The following is a 23634-nucleotide window of genomic DNA, read 5'->3' as shown; positions in this document are numbered from 1 at the left end:
GTTTCGGCTGGCTTTTACTTGTCGAAAAACGCTAAACGTAAATCTTAAATAATCCAATTAAACCAAGTTCAAATGTGGTTAACAGGCAAATCTACGTAGAGAAAAGCAAACGTAATAAGTGCATTTTTCCGACTTATTATAATTTTTTTGAAACCACCGCATAAAATCCGATTTTAACAATTATTTTAAGCGGTTTAAAACTTCGTTACCTTTATATATATCGTTTTTCAAATGTGTTGGAAGTTTAACATGTTTTCACCATACAAGAAACTCAAGTTATAAAATGCAATTAATTTGAATTAAGTTTTCCTAGTTTATTTTGTTAATTTACTTGTAACAAATTGTGTTGTCATATGCTAGTTTTAAATATAACTTGTTACAATTTTGACTTGTACATTTTTGTACTAAATAAAATGTTTGTTTTGTCATAAATTAAATAAAAGCCAAAAATTGCATTGCATTTTAAAGGGGGAAGTTGTATATGTCACAGAAACTGATGAATTAAGTTAATATTTGTTCTCCTGCAGCCTTTGGCTCTTTGGTTGCTCACTGGTTACGATTCGTGGTTCCTCAGACTTCATCGTAGTTGGGTTTATCCCCGAACTTGACGGATCCGCGTTGCCGGATATTATCGCGCGTCTGGCGCTTGTATTGACCCCTTGGCGCCTTGGCCAGCGGTTGCTCGAAGGCCACGGCACTGGGTCCAATGGGACTGGACAGCTGGAAGCCACTGTGGGCCACCTCCGATGGCCACTTCTCGCCGTGCATCGCATCCACGAGGGCGGCCTCCAGCTCCTCCTCCTCCAGCTGCTGTTTGTGCTGCTGCTTCTGGTGGCGCTGCTGATCCTGGAGACGAGCCCTCAAACTGCTCATCGCGAAGGAGGGCGGTGTGGTGTTGCCCTCCGAGCTGTCCTCGCCCTCGCGGATCACATAGATCTCTTTGTTGTGATGTTTACGGGGTCTGCGGGTGGTGGTGGCCTCCCTTTCGCGGAATTTCTTCAGAAACGAGGCGGGATAATTGGGTGCCTCTGTGGTGGTGATGGGGGAAGATGTGGTACTGGGCGGGCTGCGATGTCTGGGCCTTGGAACATGTTGTGGTTGTGGTGGTGGGGGTGGTGCTACGGGATGAGACCTAAAAGTCATTCCCTGACTGGGCACAAAACCACTCTCCATGGAGGCCACCGCCTCCACCGAGTCCACTTCACCACTGCCCTCAGCTGTGTGCTCGGTGACCTCGTACCGGTGACCCATTTGCTTGGCCACCTCATTCTCCGCCTCCTCCTCCTCTTCCCTGTCATACTCGTAGCTCACCAGCTTTTCGGGCTTTGGCAGGAGCTCATGGTTTCCACTGGATATATCGGTGTGCAGATGGGTTAGGGCTTGGGGTTTCACAGTCACAAAAGAGGAGGGCGATTCACCCGTCTTGTAGACGGGTTTCCAGCTCTGGTACTCCATGATCTTGCCAGAGATCACTTCGTTGGAGGATCCACCTCGAGGTCGCTTCTTGAAGTACTTCTCCATTATGGCCTCATCGCTGGTCATGGGTGCTTTTCCCTCGGCTATGAGTTCCTGCTCCTTTTCCAGCTGCCTCATGCGATGATCACCGTGCACGGTGTGGGTGATCATCACCGAGGACTCCGTGACAGTGGGTTTCGGCAGGGGCCTCCTCAGTTTGATAACCTTCTTTGCCGATGGTCGCATCTTGATGATCTTCATGGGCTTGTTGTTGTGCGGATTGCGGATGATGTACTTCACTCGCGTCATCTCCGTGGGCAGGAAGTCCATGGTGGACTTTTGGTTATACCCCGCCGTGCTCGGCATGAAATCCGTGAACATTGACTTCATCGCCCGGGCTCCATTGAACATACGTCCCAGCACGCCGCCCATCACCGAGTTGTTCATCTCTTGCCACATGAAACGTCGCTGGATTCTGCGGAGAAAGTGAAAGTAAAAGTTGGGGATTTATGTGTTGCATTTTCTTTTAGCTGTTTATGACGATCATTAAATGTGTAAGAAAGGATTAGAGGTTCGATGAAAGACTTAAAATGTGGTTGCATAGTGAGAGCATGTACCTTTTTGTTTGTCGAAAGTTTTATGTCTGAAAATACATTAATTATTTTCTTATTTGTTTAAAGAAACTTATCACTTAGTTTGTGTTTTTTTTTCTTATACAATCTCTTTAGGTCCCTAATGGTGTGCCGCCAAAGGCTTTACATCCTTATAGGTAAAACATTTTTAAAAGTTCCAGTTTCAAACATGTTCATCTTTTCTTCAACATTATGCACTTCATGCTTGCTTATTCTATCCATTTATCTATTTCAATAGTTAAAAAATCGATTTTCTACCGATTGATTCCCTTTTTTAGAGACTCCACTCACCTGTGATCTTCTGCCTGCTGTTCGCCTCTGATCAAAATCAGCTTCAGCAGCAACAGCAGCCAAATCCAATTGATCTACGAGAGTTGAAGTAATCCCAATCCAACCGGATGTAAATCGGTTGACAATGTCAATTAGCTGATGTGTAACACTTCCTCGGTAATCCATTTCGGTCTTACTTACGCAATGCTTCCTCATGTTGGCAAATACTCTTGAATATTCCCACCGCTCGATTTGAATATTTCAGCAAATGGGTGGATGCAGATTTTCAAATTAAGAGCTCGTTTCGTGGCTGCTGGCGAATTTCAACTGTCAGCGCCTGCGCGCCAAGCACTTGCTTTTATATACTAGTGTAGTTGCCACTTTGCTTGTTGCAAGTTGCTGGTTGCAGGTTGCAAGTTGCCAGTTGCAGTTGCTCCAATTATTGGAGCTCGTTGGCTTTGAGCTTGGCATTGGCATTTTCACTTTCGTGGGGAACAATGGGTTTTGACTGATAGGCTGGCCGCCTTTCGTCGAGCAATTAGTTCCATTACTTTTCGGTATCTTTAGTGCCTGTGGTTTTGTCTGGCTGCTTGGTTTTTCCTTCCTTTATTTTGCCTTTTTTTTGCGTTATTTATTTTTTTGTTGTATCGCTATCCCCTCGACTTCTACTCTCCATTTCTATTCGGTTTCAGTTTCCGTGTGCATTTTCTTGCTGCTTGATTTCGCATGCATTTTGCAGCTGCCTACCGGGTGGCGTGAAGTTTTTCAATATGTTTTAAATATTTCTTAATTTTCATCAAAGCTTTGAGTTGCACCAGGCACCAGTGCAACTGTTTAATTATGACTTAATATTTATTAATGAGTGTTTTCGGCCTGTGCTTTGTTGCCTGCACTTCAATTTATCGATGCCAGGCATTGCCTCACAATATATGGCATCCTCATCATCATCATCATCCTCATGCGATATATACATGTATATATAACCATCTGTGGGCCGAAACGTGCCAAACGATTCGGTTTGGTAAATGACTTTGTGGCGTGTATGCACTTTTCTGCCCATCATCATCATTTTAATGATGGTTATGGTAATGCTGTTGATGTTTGTTGAGATATTTTTTCTGTTTGATCAAAGTGCTCCACTCGAACGCATATATCTCTGCGGCAGGTGGCGCCACTTCAAAGTCAAATGCCTCATTATCAAGAGACTTGTGTCAACTGCAAAAATATTTATTGAAATATTTATTTTTGCTGGAGTCGAGTGGTAATAAGAGGAAATTGCTATAGTTTTCTGGAATTTATTGGCGATTTAAATTTGTATTTGTAAAGGCCAAATAGGCCATGACAAATATTTTCAACTGTTTTCAATTAATTTCAAATATATTTTAGCTTTGACTCTCTCTTGATTGTTTGAGCTAAATAAATATTGCTCTCCATCTAATAAAATAGTTCTCTAATTACACTAAATAAATTGAGTATTTTATTCAAAGCTGCTGCAGACAAATATTAGTTTATGAAATTGACATGAACCATAACGTTAGAAGAGCTCATAGAATTGAATTTAATTCTCGGATAAGCTATATATTTATTTCAATAAATACTCTGTTTGGGCCTGAAAATAATCAAATCATTAACGACTTTGTCGTATCAGTAGACTTCAAAGGTGTTTAATTAAACGATGTGTTATCTGAGCTCTAACAAGGCTAGTTATTAGTATATTAACCTTTAGAAATGTAAGCCAATGTCTTAAGCCATTTTAAGCCGGTTTCGTTTGCCCTTTACGAGCTTATCAAGTTGCAATAATTGCATTTGTGCACTAATTAAACATCTGTTAAATAGAACGAGGCGGGGGTACATTAATATGAATATATATTACCGCCCACAACACATCAATTGCGTTTGCTCGACTCTTTGGTTGTCGGCACATTACGCATACGCATCGTTGAACGGGCTGAAGCCTTGTTCAATACGCGCTCCACGCTTCAGTCAATAATGTATTTAAAATGCCATTTGTGTAAATGGATTATGTAATCGATGCAACATTGTGGCAGTAGCAGCTAATGCAATATGCCCCTTGCCATCTCCACATGAACATTGTACATGCTCCACATGCACACTTATATAGACATATTTGTGTTATTGCTGCCTAGCCTGACTTTGCTGATAATGCTAGCTTACAGCCGGAGTCCTGAACTCCTTGTCGTTGTAGTCGTCCTTGCATAAAAGCAAATTGATGCCCTAAGCCAAATATAAACACAATAAAACCAAACAAGCCGCAACAACAATCAACCAGCACACATGCACACAAAGAGAAAAGGCGAATCTTTTAGCTACATATGAAATCAATATAAATAAAGATAAGTTAAAAACAAGGTAAACAAATTGAAACAATTAAATCTCTTAAGAAATATGTTAAAATGCCGAAAGTAATTAAAAAATGTTTGATTTCTTACAAATCGTTTTCTGTGTAATTAATAACAGCCTTCATTGAGTTATATAAAAATGTTCTTTAAATTTAAAATCGTTTTTTGCTTAAAATTATTAAAGTAGATTTTTTGAAAATATTGATACCATTGCTGCTGAATAACAGCTTAACTTTTCCTTAAAACTATCTTGAAAATTAGGTGGTATCAATATTTGAGTGTACTCTTATGTTAGTTTTGGTATAAATATTATTCTTCAATGTTAAATTTCTAAATTGATTTGCCTATGAAAACACAAAAATCGTTGACCAATTCGATCAATATTTTTTAACGTGCAGACAAATGGCTGCAGGGAATATGAGGATGTGGAGGGGTCCTGGGATGGTGCTGCCTGTATCCTGTATCCTGTATCAGTTGGCCAAGCATAAGGCGAGAGCTAACTGCAAATTGTATGAGCTCGAATTTTGCTTCGGTGCCACAGATTTTTCCATCTCGCCCCCTCGACTTGTCTTTAAAACGTTGATAACACTCGCATTTCGGGTCTCAGGATAGACACTCTTTTGGCCAGATAACCAGGGCTCGAAGGATAACAAAAGCATTGCCTGCTGCAATAACTTTGACGAGCAATGGAAACAGACCGGAGAATCGGACCCTGATTGATACGGATCGATAGTCGCTTACATTAAACATCCAACAGAGGACAAAAGGGGCTAGGGCCGTGGTCAGATTTACAGATGGCACCAAAGAGCTGACGTTGATGCAGTTCAATAAAGAAGGGTTGGAAAATGGGACAGGAAAAGTCAATGTAAAGAAGAAAACCCTTAAAGAATAGTGTTGGAAATTTATTAACTATAAATATAAGGACATTAAAAATTGAAGAATATCTTTAAATTTAATATTTTCTTGAAACCTTTATAACATTTTCATATACTTGTCCACGTGCATGACTCATTCCCCGTTAAAAATATATTTATTTTCATGTCCTGCCCATTTTCTGTTGTTATTTTTCTTGTGTAAACCAATTTGTTGATATTGATGATGTTGTTGCTGCTGCTGATGCTGCTGCACTTAATATTATATTTACATTTATTTTGCGAGAGTAAAAATGCATTTACCTGACGTCCGCTAGTTGAAGCCCCTTCAACTTTTCGTCGTTTTTCCGCATTTTGCTGGAGTCTCAGCAGTATACTTATGTCCTTGTTGCTGTTGTTGTTGGCTGCACTGATTTAAAGCCAGGGGCGCTTCTGTTGTTCCGGTTTATACCTCTTTTTTTTTTTTGATGCTCCCGAACTGCTCTGCTCTCGTTGCAGTTTTGCGACACCATTTTATGCTCGAAACACAAAAGAAGGAGCTGGAGATATTGCGCATACGCCACGTTTTCTCAGCTCACCATCCATGGATTGTGAGCTCATGTGAATGTGACTGGGCCATCACAAAAGCTTTGAAGTTGCATAGATAAGCTTCGGTCGGAGCAAATGCTGCATAGCCCCAGGCGATTTGGCCGCGAAGGCGACAACTCGCACAGGGTCTGTGCTGTGGAGAAAAACATAAACTTATGTCATAAGCCATAGCCTCTTGGCAACGCACAAGGGTCCCGTTCCAGGCATTAACCCATGTAAGCCGAAGTGTGGCAGACAATGGCCGCGGGCGGCACAGATAGCCCCACTCTCTATTCGCACACTAAAAGAAAAAGCATGGCCCGCACACATTTTAAGCTTATTTAATGCGCGCATAAATTATTCAGAGTGGACGGGTGGTGGTTGCGTGTGGGTCGAAAAAAGCTTCGCGTCCTGGGCATACTCAATTATTTTAGATTATGTTTGGATTAGTGGTCAGGAGCAGGACTCCACTAGGACCCGGTTCAATGGTCCCTGTGTCTGGTTATTGCACTTTATTGTCATTGGAGCCGCACTGGCGATGACAACCCTCCAAATGGCTTTTGGGTCCTTTGCCCGACCGGCTTCCTTTTTTTTCGGTTGTGGCTTGCAGCCCGGCCCAATCAATATTTAATTGACCCATTTCGGGGTATTCTTTTGCTATGAATGGACAGTTTTTTCCCCCGGTGAAAACCATTTTATCAATTGCTACGAATAAAGGGCAGCAGATTAAAGTAAAACCATAAGTCAATATGGAAAGTGTTAAATACTTCAATTTAATAGAGATATTTTTTTAGGGTGGTGCGTAGTAATTGTCGTGAATTTTGAGCTTTTAAAACGAACCATTTTTCTTCCTATCTTTTTTTCTGGGGTTTCTTTTTAAAATGATTTAATTGAATATGATTTGTATGAATATTTTGTATATATTTTAACCATGGTTCCGTTTTTGGCTTTGTTTAACCTTAACTTTACATATGGCAAAACAACTACATATAATATTTTGAAAAATCATTATTTATTTTTTGGGTTCTTTAGTCTTTAAGAATGTTTAAAGGTAAAATGTTTTCCTGACTTTTTGTTTATTTGCTATTTGTGTCTCTATAACAGTCTTGAATTCTTCCCAGTTGGCTCAACGTAATGTGTTCTTTTAATTCTACTTTGAATCAGACCTTTTCTACCTCTGGATACTCGGATACTCCGGGCCAGTGAGCCATTTAGGGCATAAATTAGATTAGAACAGACCATAGCCGGTTCGTAATGGGCGCTGAAAGCATTTTTTTAGTCGCTTTTGCCAGGCCATGTACTTAATTTATATTAATGTGGCTGCCATCTTTCTCTGTCTCTGCGCTTTGTACATCTGCCAGCGTCCTAAATTAATTTACACGACGCTCTACAAAAAGCGAGTATCTGCGGAATCCCTGATGCCCCATAAAATCCTCGTCCCTTGCCATTTTTTTCGGGCCTTCAAATTACTTGCATGGCCATTGATGATGGCTTGTTGTTGCTGCCACGGACGGCTGTCATATTCAATCAAATTTGTTATGGAAATAAATTGACAAATAAATTGTTGTATCAATTTATTCGTATCATTAGCGTGTCTCATGGCGGCAAATTGGTTTTCAATTTGATTTTCAAATGAATTGATGGAATTTGAAAAGATTTAGGTTTTTTCTGGGGAAATGCACTTCTTTGTGGGATTATTTGAAGTAATTGACTTTTGGGAAAAAAAAAGAATTTGAATGGGCTTTTAAATATATTAGAAATAAGAAAATAACTTAAATTTTGTAAGGTATCTATAGTGTTGCTATTTTATTTATTATTATTATTATTTAACATTCTTTCATATATTTTATAATTGTCAACTTACCACATAATTAATAATTCTTTTTGCTAGCAGTTTCCCATTTTTTAATATGTTTGTGTAAATATTTACCAACAATTTTTCCCTTTAGGTTAATTTTCGAATCATATTAATTTTTCTCCCTGAAATATTTTTATTTATATGAATTTTTATCGATATGCTTTAAGCAAATAAATCTATTCCAACCGAAGTGACCCAATTTTTTTTTCGTGGCCTTTATTGTGGTGGCTTTTGGTTTACCCTGCCCATTGATACGCACACATTTTGTTTCATTTCGATTCTGGAGCCGTAACCTCAGAATTCGCCAGCGGCAACGACACGCTGATTAAATCAAATAACTTATGGCTTAGCTGCCACGTTTCCCTTGTCCTCCTTTCGTCCTTGGAGTCCAGGACCGGAGGCAGACGTTCCGTGCCTTCTGCAAGGAGTAAGGATACTACTCCCAGTTGTCGGACAACGGAAATCAGCGCTGCCCAATCTGCTGTGTGGCCGAGTTTGGTTTGGTTTGGCTTGGCTTAGTTTTTTTGGCTGGATGGATAGTTCGGTGGTGCAGAGGTGAAGTGGAGCAACTGCCGTGGCTCATTGTGTATGAAATTTGCTCAACTGCAAGCCAAGCAGAAGGAAATTGCACATACACACAACCACACAGCCCTATCCTGCTCACTGGCTTCTCTTCGTTTTTTTCCTTTACCAGAAGCTTCTCCTTTTCTGCTCGACTGCTGATGCGAAAGCTTCCTTAAAGCACTTAAAAAAAACAAACATTTTAAATTAAAGCCCTTAAAGTTGAATTAGTATTCATCTCGCACCTTTTCAGGAAGAATTTGTAAGCTAGGTCATATTAATACCCAAACATTTAATAAAAGTAATGTTTATTTTCTTGCCTTAATAGTGTTTATTTTTAAACATTCGTAGTTTTATTTTAAAATAGTCTTATTTGAAAAAAAAATGGTTTTGATAATATGTTTTAAATTAAATGTTAAAAATAAAATTAACCCTTTGAAATTAATTTAATTATTTCTTATAGCGAGTTCAATTTAAAAATCAATTTAATTGTTTGATACATATTATTAGAAGATATTAACCATTAAAATTTGTAATAGTACTTCCAATGAACCATAGTTTCTCTAAGTGCACAGTTTCTGCTGCCATTTTGCTTAGCCATACACTTGAAAGCGTTTACTGTCCGTGGCCGAGTATGTTTGTGTGGGTGCTCTTCTGTTTGTGGTTGTGCGTGAGCGAGTGTGTATGTGTGTGTGTGTGGAGCCTGCCATTGTTAGTGTCGCTGTCGCAATGTTCATCTTTTGTTTCAATTGCCGCTCTGCCGACGGTCAGCTCAGATTTCTGGCCGTATCTAAGCGGAATGATCCCATCGTACTCTCCTTCCCTGCGGTTGGTTTATTGCAATTGATTTTGACGCCGCTGTTTATGCCAACTGAGCAATCGGAGCAGTTTAATCCAACTGCCACTGCCACATTCGCTTTTGTGTTTGTGTAAGCATTTCCCGATTGCGATTGCGATGTAAGACAACAACTCCAAGCGCTCGAATAAAATCGAAGCTTAGGTGAAGCGGTCGGGGAGTGGGAAATACGGTGGCAATCTCTGTTATAGTCGGCCATAAAGCTTGGTTACAATAGTGACAGCAACGGCCTTTTTCAGATAGACACATCTACTGCAAACAAAGGCAATTAAATGCTAAATTTAAACTTTAATTGCCTTTTTACTTGTAGGTTACAACTTAAAACACTTTCCATAACTTAGTGAAACTTACGATAGTTTTCACGAAATAAATATAAACAACGTTATTTATATGTTTTTGTTAATTTAACAAATGTTGATCTCGACAAACAGCCAAAATAGTAAACTAGCGTTATAGTTAATCTTGAAATCTATAAAAAAAGGTGGCTATAATTAATTTTATAGCACATAAAATGAACTTCTCGCCGAATGGCTAGCTTTAAATTCCTTTAAACTTTCAGCAATAAGAACACCGTTTCTCTTGATTTTTCAGCTACGTGCACGGAATTGGCTCGGAAACGCGGAACTCGCTCTTCCATTTGCACAACGGACGCGACATGGTCCTGGTCACCACCTGTCGCCACGGGAAGAGTTGGCGGGAGCTGCAGGATAATCGCTGCGACGAGGACAACCGCGAGTACGACAGGTAAGTGGAGATGGCGCCCCCGTTCTCCGTCCAATAAAGTCCCAGATGACGATGATTGTCGCCGGCGAAGTGGCCAGAAATTGTTTCTAGCTGTCATTGGGTCCGCAAGTAATTTGTTTAGCCTCCGCCATCGTGCCAATAGCCGCCACGCCCCATCCTTTTGGCCATTAACCGGAGTCTAGGGACCGCCCCCTTTGCACCCTCTTTGTATATCTTCAATTTATGTATCTGTCGGATGTTCGTGGTGATTAATGTGCTGAAATCCGACTTGACAAGCTCATTTAAATGGCACGACACTTGGGCCAAAGGCATTTGCAATGCCAATGGATTTTGCTTAACGCCGAAGTCGAAAAATTCAGGATCGGGCACACAGGGCGGTGACTTTTCAATCATGGTCAGACGATTTGAGATGTTTCTAGGAACGAACTTGGGTCGTTTACGTTCGCCAAATTAATGGTGCAAATGAAGTTATAGAAATGGCTGACAGGAATGAACTCTTTACATACATACATCAATGTGACGATTTCATTCCATTGTTCAAGCTGTGGACATAAATCTCATACAAAGTAAAAGTTAACCACACAGACTTGTTTTCCTTTTGTCGACTATAGTTAAATGTTATGTTGTTTGGTAATAGGTTTAAAAAAATGTTATTCAAAATAACATGTTGTAGTGCGATTCTCAAAGAATACTTTCAATCAAAGTGTCCATATTTTCAATTTTTCTTAATGTTTCCTACCCAAATTGAATGTTTTATCTTAGAATTTAAGTTGTTGCAAAATTTTGCTAACTGAATTAAGATTCAAGAAAGTTAAACGCGAAATCTAAATAATTCTTCCAAACAGAAAATCAGATCAGTTTTATAGTTGTTAAATAAAAATAAAGTAAAAGGTATAATAAAATATGGGTTCAAAAGTTAAATTTTTTTACCGTAAGCTGCTGATCGAAGTTATAAAATTATATAAGTTAAATACACCTTTGATAAAGTTGTATATTTCACAAAAAATTTAACAAAAATTTAACAACGATCGTAATATCGAGGTTTCCCGCAAATTCTCGTTAAACAAGGAACACTTCAACTCAATCCTTTTACCTTTAATTGAATGCAATTTTTTCAGATTTTCTCCGTCACTTTTGGCGGCAAGCCTTCTTTTTCGCCCGCCTTCTGTCTGTCCCTTTTCCTCCCTCGTAATTTGACATGACTTATGCGACAAATCTGCTTTGGCGTCAAGCGTCAGCGATTTATGCCCCCTCTTTTCCCGACTTCATCCCTATTCTTCCCTCAACTCCCTGCACTGTTCTACATAATCAAGCAAATTGCTTTCCCACTCACATCATTTTTTATCAAGGGGCCTTCGTTGTCTGGAAACTTCGTTAATGCACCTGTCAGATATATCTTTTGCCATCTTCCTTTCTCTCTCCGTCTTCCAACATGTGTTTGGTCTAACTATATATGTATATGTATATATTTTGAGAAAATTGCATAATACCCTTGAATAGCATCAGCGATTTTTTGCACTCAATCTCTAAAAGCTCATGAATGCGCGTGGGCGCCAAAGTTCTTTGGGTGAGTTGAGCTTCTGTATTTTTGATGAGTTTTCCTCGGCATTAATATGCAAAATGCGCATTGTTGTTGTTGCCGGTGTTAATATACATAGTGATGAGGGTATTGCAGAAGGAAATCCCAAGCAAATCTGAAGCCAGAATCCGAAATCCATTCAATTTGACAATGACTTAGTAAACTTTTCTCGTTTTCGATGGACGCAAAGCAAAAGGAGATTCGGGGGGGATAGTGGTCAGCGAAGCATCAAATTGAGGTTCTTTGGGATACCAAGGATTAATGTATCAATTTTTAGATCCATCATTTACATTTATTAAAATCATCTTTTCATTCAAATTAAACATGTGTAGTTTTTCTTTTAAAGAATGCAATAACATTTTATATATAATAATTTAAGCAGACTCTTAAGTACCTTTATTTTACTACTCATAACTTGGACTAATTCAAGGGACATTTAAGCTCTCACTTAATTTCTCCAGCTCCTCAATCATGTTTATACAAATATATATAAAAAATACAGCCATATTCCCCAACGCAAAATCCATTAAAAAGTATTGTTATTACTTCAACTCACCCTTCACCACAGCCTGCCTTCGAAAAAAAAAACTTTTCCAACTGCATTCAAAAACCTTGAGCTGCTTTTAATGAAATTTTTTTTTGTTGCTGCCACTGTCGTTTTGCGGACGATTTTCGGGCTCGTCCTTTGTTGCTGTTGTAATGAGCCTAAGGCGTCAATGGCTTTTGCCGCCGATGACGATGTCATGCACCATATGCAGCACGGCCGCGGGAAATGGAGGACGTAGGTTGATGAGCCGCCGCCGATGATGATAATGGTGATGATGATGGGCAAAAACAAGCCACACAACGCCAGTTCTACTTTATTTTTTTACTTAGTGGTTTCTGATACGAGGTCAACGATTTTATCCAGTTTTGGCTTCTTTTTTGGCTTTGCGGTTGGAACTACTTAAAGAACTTTTTTATTCACGGTGGAAAAAGTGTTAGAAAAAACATCAAATATAATGACTTTATTGAATATATAAATTTAATTTAGAAACAAATAAAATATATATTTTTTATAGTTTGTAGTTGATTGGATTTTTTTTTAATTTTCTGTGGACCTTAAAACTTGACCTTTATTTTCTCAGTGCTGAAATATGCGGTTTTGCTTGTTTGTCAGACTTTGCCTATTTTTGAAGTCAGCCAAAAGAAGCAACTGTGGCAAATAATGAGACGCCATGTAAATGTCCTTGGAAGTAAAACTTGTTCCTCATTTTCTTTTTGGCTGTGTAATTTTGTATGTGTTTTTTGCCTGTTCTTTTTTTGTTGCCGCTAACAGCAGACGCGACGAAATTACGTATACGCCACGTTGCGGCCAGGCCACGCCAACTGTTGCAGCCACACGTAACCACCCCAGTGCCTCAAGGTTGTCCCGAGGCAACTTTCAACTTTTTGTGGGCCTTTAATTTGAGCTTAACAATTTATAAAGTTTTTTTTGGTTGGCCATTTTTCAATACGCAATTTTCGAAACTTATTTGTGGGTGTGTTAATGTGCGTAGTTGCGTGTGAGTGTGTGTAGCTTTGAAAGGGAGCTTTTCAGGAGTTCAAGGTCTCCTGGGAAACTCAATTTTGGCTTGGCATCACCAAATATTTATATTTTCATATGTGCGCAGCATAAGAAAGATTGGGAAAAATGTCGATGGGAAAATAAATGTAAAATAGAGCTATGTGCCGGGCGTACCTTTAAATCTAGTTAGCCCTAAATATTTATACATTTTCAAATATAAATAGATGGCATAAGAAAAACTTACATTTTAAATTCAGCATTCAGATTTGAAATTTGTTTTATTGGTCATAATAATACTTTAAGCAATTATTTATAAATAATCCTTATGTGTATCTTTAAACTACTACAAAAATCAAATCCGCATAGTCTTTAAAATAAACTTATTAAGCAGGTGAATATGTAATTCCCCACTTTGGGCCTTATTAAAATCAGCAATTACCAGACTTAAGCACATCCTCTTCGACCCCATTACAGTTAATGTGAAAGGCAGCCCTCGTCGAACATGCAAACTAATTTAAACATATGAAAACGAAGAATGCGAACTCATTAAAGGACCCCAATGTCTGCTTGCCCCCTTTTTTAACTCCCCCTGGATCCGGCTTTATGCATTTTTCATAATGTAATTTCCCAAGTAATAAATTTTCATGCCAGCATCATCATTATCAACAACATGCAGGACGAAAGGAGGGCGAGTGGAAACTTTGGTTCGGTGCAAGGTGCAGCTGCCGTTGCACCTGTTCGAGGTGCCCTCCTCTTCCTCCTTTTACTGGTTGCCACTTTCCACGTTAATCTCAGATTTCCACATAAATCACTTTAAAAAGGCGACACACTTGCAGGCGCAGGAGCAAAAGGAACCCAAGGCGCCGGCTTTCGAGGAAGAGCAAGTAACCAGCGAGCGCTGCTCAGTCCTGCAATGGCAATTTCTTTGAGTACTTTCTTCTATTTCCCCTTTGCTACTATATCGCTGTGTGTGTGTCGGTGAAAGTTGCCCCAAAAAACGTGCCAAGTAATTGCCGGCCATTGCTGTAATGTGCTGGGCATAAGGACCTGCCATGAGCCCTAGAAAATAATAACCAGACATTGCTCTGAGGTACTTTTAATTTAAGCGACGATATGGCGTTGATGTACGAAAAGAATCAGTGAATTTTTATTAATTTCTTGAGCTTTATACGCCAATTTCTTATGATTAATTTGTAATATGGCTCAGATTTATTGGTTTATATTAAAAACACTGCTTTATATTCACATCTTTAAAATTAGTAAATACATAACTCTTACCTTTTCTATTTACTTAAAAATGAATGAATACTATTAATTTTTGTTAAACTTGATTTATCTAAAAAGAAAATAGCAAGAATTAGTTTTTAAAGTAGAAAGCTTTTATCAATCATTTCCCCTTAATTTATATTTTACCTTAACTCATGGTTAGCACCCATTTCTAATGCGGCTATAACAATGCTTCAGAGTTTTTGTAATAATCGTAAATGCATTTGTTTTTTATGTATTTTGACCGACACACCCTGAATTTAGAAGGGAGAAAACCTTTTCCTTTGCGCAATTCCCACACGCATTTTGTGTGAGCTGCATTCGCAATTGCACGGCGTCTTCATGCGGTTATGCTTCTCTGCTGCTGCCGCTGCTTTCATTATGAGCCATTATCACAAGCTGGCGACAAGCGACTACCACGATGGTCACAAAGAAAGCTGGGGAAATGGCCAGGAGAATGGCCAGCAGAAAGGGGATGGAACGAGGACGTTGGTTGGTCTCTCGACAGCGCTTGACGCGAGCTTTGCACTTGTAACTAATGCGCCATGTTTAATGTTTCGCTGCCATCTCCACTTATTTTTATGCTTATGCTGCCTTTGCTGTGCAGAGAGCAAAAAAAATTTAAGAACAAATATTTATTTAATTTGTAAATATATTATATATGTAGACATTGTGTTTTAAAATATTTATTTGCCCATTAGGCAGTCCTGTTTTGCTTAATCAAAATGTACAGTCTATTTAAGAGATGTATAGTTTATTATTTCGAATGTTCCTGGAAATCTAAAATAAAAACACTTGCATATTTGTGTAGTATAGTTAAATAAATAAAAGCTTTTTTAATATTTGTGTTATATAGTTAAATAAATAAAAGCGTTTAACGCTTAATTAGCAATCAGATTTAGTAACTGTTAAAAATTTGCTTAATGTTGTTTTCTTGCTTATACAAATAAAATCTTTAATAGAAAAAACTTTAAAGCAGCATTGTTAAAATTTCCAAAGAATATAATTTCTAATCAAAATTAAAGATGTTATTTTTTTTTTGGTTTTTTCTCTGTAGCCATTCCTGCGCTACTGGTTCTTATCATTTTTTTTCCCATTGCATCTACTGCTTTTTGACCAAACAATGGCAACGGCAACTTTTACAGCTTCGTTTTTCACCCTCTTTTTCTCCATTTTGCTGCGTGTGGGTGGATGCCTTTTTCTATCTGCTCCTTCTGTTTGATTTTTGTTTGTGCTGCACTTTGTTCTTTGCTTTCTGGGGACTTGCAGCGCATTCGAAATGCTTTCCAAATTCTCTTTATTCCAAATGCTGTTTTTGAAAAATTTAATTTTCATTGAAATTCATCGCAGTCTCTTGCCATCTTTCGCGAAAACTTTTTTGCCAACTTGGGTTCTGTCCTGACATTTTGCCCACATCTTTTTACTCATTTATAGGTTTTTTTTTTCTTCTGCGCTGCTTTTTGCGCTCACTTTTGCTGTTTTTAGGATCTTTTTAATTAATTTTGCATTTCGCTGCAGCTGACAGGCCATTCCAGCCATAGGCGAAATGCTGCGTTTAGTTCACTTTCAGCAATTAACTAAATGTTGCGTATACGCCACCGAGGCTGAATTATAAAAGTTCTTGGCAAAAAGCCAAGATGACAAGACGGAATCTGAAATACAAAAGAACGATACAAAAGTACTTGGCAGGCAAAAAAAAAACACCCACAAGAGCTCAAGAACCGATATGCGGAAAACTACAAAAGGTGGATTACATTCCTGACGGCAGGGAAAAACCAAAGGTAGATGCTCTACCTGTCAAAGGCAAAGCCCAAATGATGAGACTAAATGGGAAATCACAACCTCATTTCGACTCTACCGCCGTCAGTCAGTTTGTCAGTCACTCAATCAGCCCTAGAACCAGAATTCCCCGAACAACAAACAGCTCCGGGAAAAAATCCACAAAGCACAGGAAAATGAAACCACCGGCAGGCAGGAGGGTAACCTTTGACAGCTGGAAACCACTTAAATTATATACCTGCTGCGAGCTTCTGGGGCTACCGCCCCCTGCAAGTTGCTTATGTTAATTTTCTGCTGGCCTAGGCTCAAGCAATTGACATGAACTGAAGTGACTTACTTTGTGGCTTTCCTCCGTTCCCCCGTAAAACGTTCACCTCCCCCCCTCGAATCTCTGGCAAAACGCAGGCAACAGGTGGGACATTCGATCGATTTAACTCTGACTAAGTAATTGCCGGGTATGTGCTGGAATTCTTATTGAGCAAAGTTTTCCAAGGCTTTGAGAAAAGAAGCAATATAATAAAAACTCATAACTTGTTGCTTTCTCGGAATTGTTCATAAATTTACCAAAGATTTGCTTCCTTGGAAAGAAAACCAATTACGAGTGGGAAACTTTTTTTACCAGGAAAAAAGAAAATCTCTATTAAAAAGAAAAAACTTTGAAATAACCATAGCCTATTATCAATTGGTTTTATAAAACAACATTTTATATAAAGACTTTTTACACTTTAAATAGGAATTTAGAGAAATCACTTTGGAATCAACTATAGCACAATTGAACCTATCTTTTAAATCAAGAACTTTTTATAAAAATGTATATGAATAACAAGTTGCCTTATTATTAATTACTGCAGCATACTTATCCTTCAAATATTAAAAAAAAAGTTCTTCAAGGTTGCAGAAACGATCCTAACTTGAAATAAAACACGCAACTGCGAAACTGAATGAAATACGGTTTAAAAATACAAAACTTTTAAATATGGCACGCAAGTTTTAAGCGTTTACAAAGAGCTCCACCTTGGCCAATATCCAGGAAAGCAGTTAATACTACTAAATAATGCAAATGAGGAAAAATCAAAAGCCATATTAATTACTGCTGCATTCTGCCTGTTAATTCCCAGTCATCTGTATAATGCCTAATGAAGTGGCCGAGCTTTTCGCTTTTGCAGCTTAAACATCTCTGTTTTAGAAACAGAAGTGGCAGTGGCAACAACTTTTGACAACAAACGCGTGTAAATAGCAAAAGTTTTGTTCACATGATGTTGGGGTGCCCGGAACTCAGAGCCCTACAGAACCGAACTCAACTGAACCGAAGAGAACTGTTCGCCCAACTTGGCTGAAAGCTAAAAATCATTTAATTAAAGTTTGGGGCGGCAAGAAGAGTTCGCCGGGAGAACTAAGCTGCTGTCTAAACAACAACAACGTTGCATGTTGGCGGCTCTTAATTGCTTAAACAAGTAGCTAACAAGGGAACAGAAAGCGCGGGGAAAGGGTCCTGCCAGGATTCCATATATAAGCCAGTGCAGTGACCTGCATAAGGAGCTGCGAATGTTACGACATATGTACACGAATGTTAAACCAAGTTTGTATGCATAATGTTGTCTAATTAGTTAGGCCAAAAACCACGCCCCTCTCAACGCGAAAGCACAAAAAAAAGGAACTGTTCACATAAATTAAATGCAATAAAAAGTGCACGCTGTCTTTTATTTCTTTTAGAGCAGGCAAACTCAGGCAAATGACCCATTCAACCCAAATAGCTGTAGGAGAAATAAACTGAACAAACGAAATTTAAGAGTATTTTCTGCATGAAATCGCTTTATATATTTGCTAAAGCTATTTTTGGAACAAGTTTGAATAGGCTCATGAAATTATTCGATTAGTGTTTATTTTGCCATATAAGTGTTATTTATTCTTGACGTAGCTTGAGGCGAGTCGAAGTTTAAATACCCTTCAAGCTTTTAAAAAAAATTAAATATTTTAATTTTGATTTTCGAATTAGATTTGAATGCAGCTAAATGACAAAGTCGTGCGATTTATATCAATTAAATTAAAATAACGCAGATTTTTAGAGAATCAAAACCACAAGTTTTTAGACGAATGTCACTTTGAAATAAAAAGTATCTCGTAGTTAATAAATAATAACTTCTCAATGTTTTCCTTTTAACTACAATATTTTGCTTAGGTGAATTGCATAATGTTATGTTTTCTGAACTTTATCATCCCCTCGTTTTTCTTCTCTCCTCATTTCTTCCTTTTTTTTAAGTCCATGGCTCTAGTTGCGCCTGCCTATGCATTTGGCAGTGTAATTTTTCAACTCTCGCCAAAATGTCAGAAGCAAGCCAACATGCAATTTATGTTGTTTGCTCAAGATTATTCATAGCAAAGTCTACGACTGTTGCAGGCTGCCTCTCCCTCTCTCTTTCTAATGCCAGCTAGCCGTCTCCCTCTAGCTTGCGGTGCGTTGTCAATGTCCAAAAAGCTGCGCATGCAGTTTCCTAATAAATTTTTTTTGCTGATTCTGCTTTTAAAACGCGAATGTACCGAGCTCAAATTGCTGACCATTTAGGGGAGTTTCATGGAGAGAGGGGCAGGATTGCGGGGGGTTGGCGGATGATAGTGAGGGCTGTGGGAGTTGCCCGGAGGGCAGTACATGCCCAACTACATGTAATTTTACGCGCAACTTAACTTGTAAACTGCCAGCACACCAATGCCGCTGCCCAACCTCAAAAGCACCTCCTAATTCCCGTCCTTCTAAAACCACCAGCCCCTGCGGACAATACACATCCACATCCTCTCACCCACCTGAATCAATGTTTGGCGTACATGGCGTATACGTATTATGGCAGTTTGATGCATTTGGTGGCTTTGATTTTGGAATTAAAGATTAAAGTGGCCACACAAAACGCGCACTGCGGTCACAGCTCGAAAGCACCCCCTTCACTACCTTCCGCTTTTCAACGCTTTGCGTAGTCGGATAACACGGCGTATGAGTAATGTGAGCAAATGCTAAGCATACGCCCTGTTGAGCATTAAGCTGGAATTACAGGAATTTTTGCCAAATATCAAAGAGCAAAGCAGAACGAGTTGAATGAAACCGATTCAATTGCTTAGCAACACAACGATGGCAAGAGAGAAAAAGCAAGTAATCTCTGAGAAATTAAAAGAAATGTTATCTGGCTGATGGAAATTAATCCCCAAACCGGAAAGATAATTACTTTAATGTACCTAAAACCCAACTGAGTCTTAGGAAACTGTGGTTGTGGTTCAAATACAAGAAATCAAAATGTACTAAGTAGAAAACTTTAAATTTTGGGGAAAGTTGGAGTTGTTAGGTTAAGTAAATTATCAAAAGTTATTATTTTATTACAAGATCACGTGTAATTTTCCTTTATTTCGATATTAAATTGATATATTAACTATAAATAGCGTCTTTTTTTGAAAAGCTAGTGAACACTAATTTCGAAATATATTCAGCTTAATGTTAACCTGAATATGTGAACTATGCCCTTTCTCAACCCATTTGAATGATTTGCAATACTTTACTTCCTTGTGCACCAAATTCGTTTATACACCTCCACTCGCCACCCATTATCATATTGTAATGTCGATAAGCTCACAACCATGGGCGGATCCAGGGTAGGTATTCGGGGGTTCAAACCCCCTAAATGTAATGAAAGATGTGGTATTAAAACCCCCCTCCACACAACCAAATCCTGAATCCGCCACTGTTCACAACGGATGTCTGCATCTCCTTGGGGTCGCATTTTCGTCGCCCGGCGCCTTTGTTCGATTAATTGCTCCAGAATCCCATTATGCAATGCCATGGCTCTCACTAATTTACATGTTCTGCCCGCTCTTTCTCACTCATTTCCTCTCCCTGTTCCTCCTCCATTGCAGGTACGACTACGAGACCTTACTGCAAAATTCCACGTTCTGCTTGGTGCCGCGCGGACGTCGTTTGGGTTCCTTTAGGTAAGCACAAACAAAAAACCCACAAAAACAAAAAAAAAGGGGAGAAGAGTAATAAAAAAAAAAATGGGTGGAAAACATAAAAAACAATTTTCATTTTACATTTCACAATGCCATTTTTTCATCATGGTTGTTTTTTGGTTGTTCGTCCCTTCTTTTTTTTGCAGATTCCTCGAAGCCTTGCAGGCCGGTTGCATTCCCGTACTATTGTCCAATGCCTGGGTGTTGCCGTTTGAATCGAAAATCGATTGGAAGCAGGCCGCCATTTGGGCCGATGAGCGCCTCCTGCTGCAGGTGAGCCGGGGCATACATATTTATTGATATCTGAGGATGGGCATACTATATAGTTGGGATATTAAATGGCCTTTATATGAAATACTGAAAGCGCAGCGTTCTGTGGCAGTTCGTGTGCCACTTTTGGAGTCGTTTGGCCAAAGCGATTTCATTTGCCCCCTGTCTAAAAAAAAAAGTAAAGTTTTCATTGTTTATGTGCGCAGGGTGGTGGGTTGGCTGGCTGTTTGGGCGGTGAACCTTATAAATACAACCCAGAAAGCTGTCACTTTAGAGCGTCGCAAATATTTGTTGCACTTTTTATTGGCCTCTCCAAATGTCCGGCCATTTGCCATTGATGAATATTCTGCCAAGACCTCGCAAGATTTGTGCACCTGTTAGCCGGTGCTCAGAAGTACGTCCTTGGCCTGCAAGTTGATTGGAAAAGAAAATAACTTAAAAGTTTTTGGCGAGCAGGAAAAATGTCATTACAAGCATTTCAACATAATCAATTTGAAGGAAATGTGGTTCGTTTTGTAAACCCTATTATTGTAAACCCTATTTAATTTTAAGTTCGAAATTTTTTCTTTCTTAAAAACGTATTTTTCATCGTTCAAAATATAACCGATACTTATTACCCCGAAACTGGGTATCTGTGAAACCAGGACTACAAGCCAAACCCCAGTTAATTCGCTGTAAGAGGAATCGGAAAGCACCAGCACCAAGAATCCCACTCAGGGCTTATCGGACTTTGGCTCCTCCATTAGGATTGTCCACATTCTTGCACTTAACCCACTGCTTGCCTCTGTTTGTGGCGAAGATTTCCCAATCAGAGCCAGGTGAGTGGTTCGCAGCTCTTTGTCCAAGTGTCCGCACCTTTTCGTGTTCCTCCGAAGAGAAAGCTCCTGGACACTCCTTCTGTGTGTGCGTGAGCTGCACTTGTTTGCCTGCCTGCCAGTGTCCTTTTCCTTACGCTCTGACGCCTGATTTTACACTAAGAAATATTTTCCTTTGGACCTTGTTAATTCATTTAAAATATTATTTAATCTTAAACATGGCCATGAACATTTAAATTGACCTTTAAGATAAATGTACTTATTATTTCAAAATTACAGTTCAAAGTTCTTAACGTAATATATGATAAAACTAAATTGTAAAATTTATTTGTATACGCCAAAAAAGTAAGACAATCATAGCATAGTTTTAAAGACATTTATGTGACCTAACATCTCTCGAGGTTTGTGTTAAAATTCTTTTCTGTGAACTTTCTGCTACTGTCGCACTTCATTCGCGACAAAGTCCTAGCGCAATGTTTGCCAATTGCCCTGCCCTTGATATTTCCCTTCCCTGTCCACCGAGTCCTTTTCCTGCTCCTCGCTCTCTTTTTCCTCCTGCACTTCCTGTCCCCGTCCATTGGCATGTTTGCCTTTGTAGTTTATTGGCAGGAAATGCAATTAATTAAGTTAACTTGAGCAGGAAACTTGAGCACGGACTCGAAACTCGACTCGACTGGCTGGGCAAACTCTTTAAACTGTTTGAATTTAGTGGGGCCACCATCGCCATCACTCCTGTTCCGGCCAACCACTACCACTCCTGCCCTGCAATTATGATGGATGGCACCCGTGGGTGGCTGAAATCCTTTAACCAATTAAGCTGTGCATTGTAAATTAATGCATTGTGGCTCAGGTGGCGGGATGAGCTGCATCTATTAAGCTGGGATTACGTATACGCCGGGTATAACCATCTCTTATCCCCCCTTCTCCATCTCTCCATAGGTACCCGATATCGTGCGCTCCATATCGGCGGAACGCATCTTCGCACTCCGCCAACAGACTCAGGTCCTGTGGGAACGCTACTTTGGCTCCATCGAGAAAATCGTCTTCACAACATTCGAGGTGAGTCCTGAGTTTTCCCCTCGGGGAACATTTGCATATGTAGACGCCGCCTATTTGCGGCTGATAACTTGGGTGGCTTGCAACTTTGCCGGGTTTGCGAGGGCTTCGGAATAGCGACTCGAACTTACTTCGCAAGTTGTTGCGGCTTTTGTTGGTTCGCTCAATCGACAAGAAACAAGTAACGAGAATGTTCTTTGCTCTACTTAGCGACTCTGAGGTGGGGTTTTGGGCAGGGAACTACCAGCAACTTGGTCGATGGAACTATGCAACAACTTGTTCTCGTGTCCTAGGGTTCGGCACAGTGCGTGCTGTAATTAGGCGTACCGAACTTTACCCTTACTTAAATTTACGATGTGTGAATATTTCCCTTAAAACTAAATTCTTTGTTGCACTATGGAAGTGGAATGAAATTTTTGTGGACTTATATAGCTGTGGGAATTTAAGTATAAGACAAACTAAAATTGTTTAACTAAATACAGCATATTTTTTATGAATACAAAATAATAGTGATTGGTTAGTTGTTGATTTTTCGTTGGCATTTAAAGTTATTAGCTTTTTTATCAAGAAGTAATGACAGCAAAATTCCAATTGAACAAAAGGTATTTCTAACCTGGATATCAGCAGGCCTATCAAAAGGTTTTAAAAATCTTAAAATTTTTATTATAAGAAAGAAGCCTGTAAAAACTTTCTGCACAGAATGTATTGGGCTTTTGATTTGCAAAAGAAAACTACAGTCCAAGCCTCTTAAGAGTATCTGCCAGATACTTTTGCTTCTTAAGTAGCAAAAGTTCTCCGTTAGCTATTGAATTTGAATTTGGTGTACATTTAGGCGATACACCCACCGAAAGCCTGGGGTTGGGCTTGGCAAAATGAGAGGGCTGGCGATGTGGGAGTGTATGAATAAAACACACGCATTCCCCACATTCTCGCACATGCAATCGAAAACCAACAAACAGCGAACAACAAAGTTATCTGCACACAAATGGCAAGCAGAAATTCGCGTTTCTCCATAGAGTCAGAGGACCAGCGGAGAAATGGCGAAAGGGCGAGATTGGGAGATTGGGAGACGCGAAAAGCAAACTAAACCGCCGCCACTGGAGACCACTTTTCAACACTCAAATTGACACACAGTGAGGGACGGAGAATCGTGCAGAGATG

The 23634-nt window shown here is 39.3% G+C and overlaps 2 protein-coding genes across 2 annotated transcripts in view; one reads left to right on the top strand and one right to left on the bottom strand.

Moving 5' to 3' along the window:
* The window catches only part of LOC108045053 (exostosin-1), a 70240-nt gene that overhangs the window by 23637 nt on the left and 22969 nt on the right, over window positions 1-23634 (top strand). Inside the window, exons 2-5 of the mRNA XM_017124225.2 lie at window positions 10023-10175; window positions 20240-20314; window positions 20479-20605; window positions 22357-22476. Coding sequence (XP_016979714.1) covers window positions 10023-10175; window positions 20240-20314; window positions 20479-20605; window positions 22357-22476 — 475 coding nt within the window. The remainder of the gene's footprint in view (window positions 1-10022; window positions 10176-20239; window positions 20315-20478; window positions 20606-22356; window positions 22477-23634) is intronic.
* LOC108045018 lies at window positions 571-2573 on the bottom strand. The gene is made up of 3 exons (XM_017124190.2): window positions 2559-2573; window positions 2379-2452; window positions 571-1930 (listed from the first exon to the last, which is right to left on the bottom strand). Exons 1-3 carry the CDS (start codon window positions 2571-2573, stop codon window positions 571-573), a joined length of 1449 nt encoding a protein of 482 aa, XP_016979679.2.

This window comes from Drosophila rhopaloa, unplaced genomic scaffold (assembly GCF_018152115.1).
Source record: "Drosophila rhopaloa isolate 14029-0021.01 unplaced genomic scaffold, ASM1815211v1 contig_115, whole genome shotgun sequence".
Classification (NCBI taxonomy): Eukaryota; Metazoa; Arthropoda; class Insecta; order Diptera; family Drosophilidae; genus Drosophila; species Drosophila rhopaloa.
This window is presented reverse-complemented; position numbering and strand designations above follow the sequence as displayed.

Excerpts from the sequence above, each read along its gene's own strand:
- LOC108045018 (XM_017124190.2), bottom strand. Across the intron at positions 1,931-2,378 it reads CAGCAGGCAGAAGATCACAG|AATCCAGCGACGTTTCATGT; the intron begins GTGAGTGGAGTC and ends CTTTCTCCGCAG.